Source organism: Chelonia mydas, chromosome 14 (genome assembly GCF_015237465.2).
Source record: "Chelonia mydas isolate rCheMyd1 chromosome 14, rCheMyd1.pri.v2, whole genome shotgun sequence".
NCBI classification, from domain to species: Eukaryota; Metazoa; Chordata; order Testudines; family Cheloniidae; genus Chelonia; species Chelonia mydas.
The window spans coordinates 29,222,692-29,229,920 of NC_051254.2; the positions used below are offsets into that span (position 1 = coordinate 29,222,692).

The 7,229-nt window shown below is 55.2% G+C and overlaps 1 protein-coding gene across 1 annotated transcript in view; it reads left to right on the top strand.

The window, feature by feature from the left end:
* The window catches only part of LOC119567649 (C-type lectin domain family 2 member D-like), a 14,695-nt gene extending 7,927 nt beyond the window's left edge, over positions 1 to 6,768 (top strand). The window contains exons 3-4 of the mRNA XM_043528497.1: positions 5,288 to 5,391; positions 6,619 to 6,768. Coding sequence (XP_043384432.1) covers positions 5,288 to 5,391; positions 6,619 to 6,655 — 141 coding nt within the window. The 3' untranslated portion in view covers positions 6,656 to 6,768. The remainder of the gene's footprint in view (positions 1 to 5,287; positions 5,392 to 6,618) is intronic.
* Positions 6,769 to 7,229: the final 461 nt, after the last annotated feature.

Genomic DNA, 7,229 nt, shown 5'->3' on the forward strand with positions numbered 1-7,229 from the left:
CATCTGGACAAGTCCTCAGCTCCCTGCAGCTCTCCCGTTACCCAGGTCGCATGGTGCAGGTTTTCTTTCACCCATCAGACTTTGTTTTTAAAGGAAAGCTGAGATGCAGGAGATCAAGGTGGCGCTTCCAATGAACAAGTACCAGCTCACCCACCCCATGGGATTCAGCCTTGTATGGTCCTTGCTCCAGACCCCCTAACTCTGTGGTTCTCAAGCAGGGGTACTGGTATCCCTGGGGTACACAGAGCTCTTCTGAGGAGTAGGTCAACTCATCTAGATACTGGCCTAGTTTTACAACGGGCTACATAAAAAGCACTAGCGAAGTCAGTGCAAACTAAAATTTCAGACAGACACTGACTTGTTTACACTGCTCTATACGCTACACCCTGACATGTATGTAGAATACTTATTTCCAATGGATTTATTTTATAATTGTATGGTAAAAATGAGAGTCAGCTATTTTTCAGCAATAGTGGCTGTGGCAACATTTGTATTTTTAGGTCTGATTTTCTAAGCAAGTCGTTTTTAAGTCAGGAGAAACTTGGGGTACGCAAGACAAATCAGACTCCTGAAAGGGGTGCAGTGGTCTGGAAAGGTTGAGAGCCACTGCCCTAAGTCACCTCACAGCCTGGGATGTCTTCTCGACTGACGCTCTGCAGGGAAGTTAGAGATGAAGGACAACACCAGAGCCCAGCTTCCCAATAGGCGGAGGGGGAGGAAAGACTCACCCCGGGCCTTTCCTTGTTACAGGGACCCACAGTGACACGGACTCTCTCTCACTCTGCAGCTTCTCAGGCTCTGCTGCTGGGAACAGCTGCGGGTGGATAAAAGGCAGCCAGGTTCTGTCGGAGACGTGTGCCGCGGAGCTCAAATGGATCTGCCAGAAAGAAGCTGCCGTGATATAAACAGTGCAACTGAGGATCCACATTTGCGTATCTGTAATGTGAAGTACCCCCCTGTTTAGTCTCCTGGGTAGGGCCCTACCAAATTCACCCATCCAGTTTGGTAAATTTCATGGTCATGAGATTTTTAAAAGTCTTTTAAATTTCACAGTTTTAGCTATTTCAATCTGAAATGTCACCCTGTTGTAACTGTGTGCATCCCATCCCAGAAGAGGGTCGGGGGCGGGTCTCAAGGCTATTGGGGGAGGGGTGTCACGGTATAGCTCCCCTTACTTCGGCACTGCTCCTGGCAGTGGTGCTACCTTCAGAGCTGGGCTCCCGGCCTGCAGCCACGGAGCTTTCTGCTGCTGGGGGAGGTTCCTAGCGGTGGCTCTGATCTGGCCCTGGGAGCAGCCCATGCTGCTGGGTCTGTCTCGACTTTCAGATCGGCCAGAGAGTCCGGAGCAGGGTGTGCGGGGAGCCAGGGCCAGGACCCTGGCCCCAGCTCGGCTTCGCTGCTGCTGAATCGGACCCAGTCACAGAGAGGAGCCAACCCCAGCCCAGCGTCTCCAGCAGCGTGTGCGGCCCGAGTGTCGCTGAGAGAGACGATGGGACCAGCAGCCGGACCTGCTGGGAGCGAAGAGCCGCTGTAGGAGTGGCCTCTTGAGGGCCATGGACACCTGGAGACTGGAGGGGAGCTAGGTAATGGGGTGTCGCTGCCTGGGAACAGGCTGGAGAGAGACACTGAGGCTGCCCAACATGGGGCCAGGCTCTCAGTGGCAGCAGCCAGTGCCCAGCAACCCCCCGTCTGTGGGCAGCAGGGACTGGATCACCCCCAGGGGCTCTCAGGGCACCGATCCCTGGTTCACAGCTGCTGTCTGGCGCACACAGCGGTGGCCGTGGGGCTGTGCAGGGGCCTCCTGGGCTGGGTGTGTCAGACCCCCTGTGACAGCCCTGGCCCATCTCGGCCTGGTTCGTTCTCCCCCCTTCTGCTGTGTATGGCCAGTGTGAGACCCCAGTGTGCGGGGACAGGGGCACTCGGCAGTGTGGGCTCAGCCAGCGCTCGGCAGGGGGCAGAATGGGGGTGGGGATGGGGGGCTGCTTGAGCAACTGCCACCAGGACATGCCGGTCCTTATCTCTGTGCCCCTGAGCTCACCAGGCCTCCTGGCAGCCTGGCTGGGAGTGCCCAGGGGAGGGCACTGGGCTGAGGGGAAGGAGGGGCTGTTCTGCCAGCCCCAGCCGGCCTGACCCTCCTCTCCCAGAGTGTCTGACGGAAGGAGCAATCGACAGAACGGTGCATGTTCAAGTCCAGTGGTTCTCAGCCTTTCCAGATGACTGTCGCCCTGTCAGGAGGCTGATTTGTCTTGCACTCTGCTAAGTTTCATCTCACTTAAAAACCACTTGCTTCCAAAATCGGACATAAAAATACAAAAGTGTCACAGCCACTATTCCGGAAAAATTGCTGAGTCTCTCATTGTTGCGTATTTAATTATGAAATAGATCAATTGGACTATCAACGCTGTACCTTTCTGTGTATAGTCTATCGAGCAGTATAAACGAGTCATTGTCTGTATGAAATTTTAGCTTGTACTGACTTAGTGCTTTTTATGTGGCCTGTCGTAACACGAGGCAAATCTCTCGATGAGTTGATGTGCCCCGTGGAAGACCTCTGCTTACCCCCAGGGGTACACGAACCGGTGGGTGAGAACCACGGTTCTAAGGCAGCTCCAGCCCTGGTGCCATGGGGGAGACGTGTCCTCGCGGCCCTGCCTGACAGGTCTTTCTGTTTCAGATCCTTGTCCTAACTGCAGGAAATGTAACTACAAGACATGTACAATTGTGCTCGCAGTTGCCCTCGCAACCATGTTCTTAGTTCTCATCATTGTCCTGGCAGGTGAGTTCTCACCCTTCCCTTCCCCCTCTCTGCACATCCCATTCCCCCTGGAGCCACCACAGTCAGTCTCTCCTCCTGGCCTGTCTGGCTTCTGCCCCTGGGACAGAGGATTCCTGGGGGATGTTCCTCCAAGACCCCCCTCCTGCTCCCTCCCAGACCCCTGCACCTGGGCACTCTCTGTGTCGGGACTGAAATTAGCTCCCCCCGGCCCATCTCTGAGCACTCTGGGTCCAAGTCACTGTTGCCGGGCCCCAGGCATGGTCACTGATACCTGTGCAGAGTGGGGGTGATTGACGGTGCAGGGCAGCAATGAGCTGGGCCCTCTGCCTGCAGCGTGTCGCCCTGAGGTGCCAGCCTGGCCTTCCTGCATCCCCGGGTGGTGCCCAGTGCTGGGCAGCTGCTGGCGTGTCGCTGAAAGGAGCCGTGGAACGCAGTACCGACACCTCCCTTAATGCAGTGTGAAACCCACCCATTGGTGACCTCGGAAGGGCAGGGTCTCGTCGCGCTGTTGACGTCCCCGCCTGCACAGACAGCGTGTGCGAGCGCAGATGGCAGCTGTTTATGGTGACCGTGAACCTGGCTGGCTGTGCTGGACAGGCCGGGCAGCGGGCGTTCGGTCTCCTGAAGGGAAGGGAGTTTGTTCCCGTCTTCATCTCAACCTGCCTCTCCAAGGAAGCAAAGCGCAGAGCAGCGGGAGGGGGCAGCAGTCCAGGCTAGCAGAACTCCTTGGGGTACTAGACCTGGCAAATCATGTTGAAGTTAATCTCCTACCCATTAATTATTGCCCATCTCTGAGCACTCTGGGTCCAAGTCACTGTTGCCGGGCCCCAGGCATGGTCACTGATACCTGTGCAGAGTGGGGGTGATTGACGGTGCAGGGCAGCAATGAGCTGGGCCCTCTGCCTGCAGCGTGTCGCCCTGAGGTGCCAGCCTGGCCTTCCTGCATCCCCGGGTGGTGCCCAGTGCTGGGCAGCTGCTGGCGTGTCGCTGAAAGGAGCCGTGGAACGCAGTACCGACACCTCCCTTAATGCAGTGTGAAACCCACCCATTGGTGACCTCGGAAGGGCAGGGTCTCGTCGCGCTGTTGACGTCCCCGCCTGCACAGACAGCGTGTGCGAGCGCAGATGGCAGCTGTTTATGGTGACCGTGAACCTGGCTGGCTGTGCTGGACAGGCCGGGCAGCGGGCGTTCGGTCTCCTGAAGGGAAGGGAGTTTGTTCCCGTCTTCATCTCAACCTGCCTCTCCAAGGAAGCAAAGCGCAGAGCAGCGGGAGGGGGCAGCAGTCCAGGCTAGCAGAACTCCTTGGGGTACTAGACCTGGCAAATCATGTTGAAGTTAATCTCCTACCCATTAATTATTGCCCCCCTGCTGGCCCCCTGGTACCTGTCCCCTCCCTCTGCAGCTCTCTCCCCACCCCGTGTTGTAACACTGAGCTTGGGCCCAGCTCTCTGTCCTGGGCTTCATGGCATGAGCGGTTTGTCAGTTTCATCCCTGTTGAATGTGAACCCAAGAGAGGGAGAGCAGAGTTAGATAACCCCCTCTGGGGCTGGATTCCCAGCATCCTCCTGGCTCCCTCACAGCCTTTCAGTACCCACCCTGGTTCGAGGGGTCTCAGAAGCCTGGGGCGCAGGGGCTGATCTCCCCCTGTTCTCCTCGTTGGCGGGTGGCGGGTCTCGCTCACACCACGTGTCGCTGTCTCATTCTCAGTGTGGAGACCTAAGCTTCCGTCAGCTGAACCGGGGCCCGTTGCTGGATCGGATACCGAGGGAAATGCTACTATTTCTCTGAGGCCGAAAGGAACTGGACCTACAGCCTGACCCACTGCTCTGCGCTCAGCGCCTCCCTGGCTGAGATCAACAGTGAGCAGGAAATGGTGAGAGATGCTCGAACTGCAACGTTCTGGTCTTGGCTCAGCAGCTGCTGCAGGAGAACCTGGGCTCGAGGAGCAGCTCTGAGTAAATGAGCTTCCAGTTGCTGAATGCCAGGCCTGGCTGGCTGGCCCGGGGCACCTCTAGTGTCCGTGTCTGACTGCAGGGATCACTCGCTGTCAGCCCTCTCAAAAGGAGACCGCCCCTCTCAAGGGCAAGGCTGGCTTGAGTGTCTTCTGGGTGGCATGGGGCCAAAGGGGTACTGAGATCCCAGACTGACTTGAAGAGCCAGTGCTCTTGGGTAGCCAGATGAGGATGGGGGGGCTCCTCTTAGCCCTGGCCCCTTCTGGCTGAGGATTTGGTGGCTCTTCTCTCATCCCTGGCCCTTCTCAGCATCCCTTATTGAGATCAGCTGGGCTCTTTCCTTCCCCTTCCCCTGTGATGGGCAGGGGGGCTCAGCTGTTCTGTAAGGCGAGGCGAGGTTTGGGATAGGAAAGTTAATACTGAATTACCCAGAGCTGGGCAAGAGGGAGGCGAAAATCCCCAGCCGTTCCCTGAAAACACAGCCCTTCAGTGTATCCCTGTGATTCTCTGGTGCACAGAACCTGTGCTCTGATCCCACTTCTCCCTCTGCTGTTTTGAGGCTTTCCTGCTGCGCTATAAAGGCAGATTTGACCACTGGATTGGCCTCCAGAGGGACCCTGGGCAGCTCTGGAAATGGGCCAATGGCACCAAATTCAACAACCTGTAAGTCCTCTGTGAATTCCCTGGGCTTTGGGTCCCTGGCGTCTGAGATAGCGAGTTCAGGCCGACGCAGCAGTCAGTGCTATGTACTCTGTGTATTAGTGACGGGTGGAAGCAAGTGTTGTCTGCTGGGAGACTGGCCAAAGCTTTCAGATCTGTCTTGCTTTAGTGGGGCCATCTGCGTTAAAGATGCCTGATAGTCACAAATGCTGAGTGCCTGGGGCTGCCATGAGAAGTGGGGTACAGTAGAGATGGCCCAGACGACATCCCAAGAGGGATTTCAGTGGGATCTGGGTGGGATCAAATAACCAAACCCCAGTTGAGCCGATAGCAGGGTTTGACCCTGGACCATCAGCACTGAAAGAACGGCAGAGTAGGTCACGCTGGCGGGGGAGGGGCACTACATGTCCAGGAAAGCATAGAGTAAAGAACAGTAAAAATCTTAAACGAACCCAACTGTATCCTAGCATCTCTAAGAATAGGAATTCCACACTTGAAGAATAAGAATCTAGCAGCAGGAATATACTACTGACCAGGATGGGGACTGTGAAATTCACCGAGATTAGAGAGGCTACAAAAGCAGAAAACCCAATAATAATGGGGGTTTTCAACTATCCCCATATGATTAGAGATCTGGAACAGCTTCCATAGGAGGGGAGACGACTAAGGGGGGGATATAGGAGGTCTATAAAATCATGAGTGGGGTCAAGAAAGTGAAGAGGGAAGTGTTATTTACGCCTTCACGTAATGCAAGACCTAGCGGTCACACAATTAAATGAATAGGCAGCAGGTCTGACACAAACAAAAGGAAGTATTTCTTCACACAACACAGTCAACCTGTGGAGCTTGTTGCCAGGGGATGTAGTGAAGGCCAATAGTATAACTCTGTTCAAACAAGAAGTAGACAAGTTCACAGAGGATAGCTCGACCAGTTCCTATCAGCCAGGATGGTCAGGGACGCAACCCCATGCTCTGAGTGTCCATATACATCTGACTGCCAGAAGCTGGGTGTGAATGGGGTGGATCACTCGATACTGACCCTGTTCTGTTCATTCCCTCGGAAGCACCTACCGCTGGCCAGTATCGGTAGGACAGGACTTCAAGGGGAATCGTGAGGGGCTGTGAGTGCAGCAGCTCCCTGCACTGTGCGAGAGCGTCTCTCCCTGCCTGTGACTGATGGGAAATGTCCAACTCCTGCCTGACACCAGCTCCCTGGCTTCTCTCTTGCAGGTTTCCAATAGGAGAAGGAGGAACTGCGCATATCTGAACGGTGTGAGTGCGGTCAGCAGCTTGCGATGCGCCAGTGAGAGACACTGGATCTGCACCAAACCCGATGCATTTACACAGGCACAGGAGGCTGCCGTGGAAGGGGGCTGGTAACAAGAGTATTATAGAATCTAGCCCTGGAAAAGCCTGACTGTGGTTTCTTGTGACCATCACATCTGAGCAATTCCAGAATATCGGGGAATGCTCTGCGCATCACTGGGTTACTTCCCTGTCTGGCCATCCGTGTATTGTGTGCCTGATGTTGGATGTCTCTTTGCACACTGAGCCAGGTGCAAAATTAGATTGCAAAATCCACAAAAAAGGAAATCTACAGGAAGAAACTTACAGCAGGGGGCTGTGTGTGTGTCCATCTGTGGTGTTTAAGCATAAAGACAAAGGATCGGTCTGATCTCTCTCAGTGTGCAGAGACATACTGGATCCTTCCCCTCGGAGACAAACTGACCGTACGCATGTCTCCTAAAAGAAGGGTCCGAGCCTGCCTGGCTGTAAAGTGCTGCAAGGATTTCGGGTGAGCTGTACTTGGTTACACAGGAGAATACCTTGTTAGTTCAGTC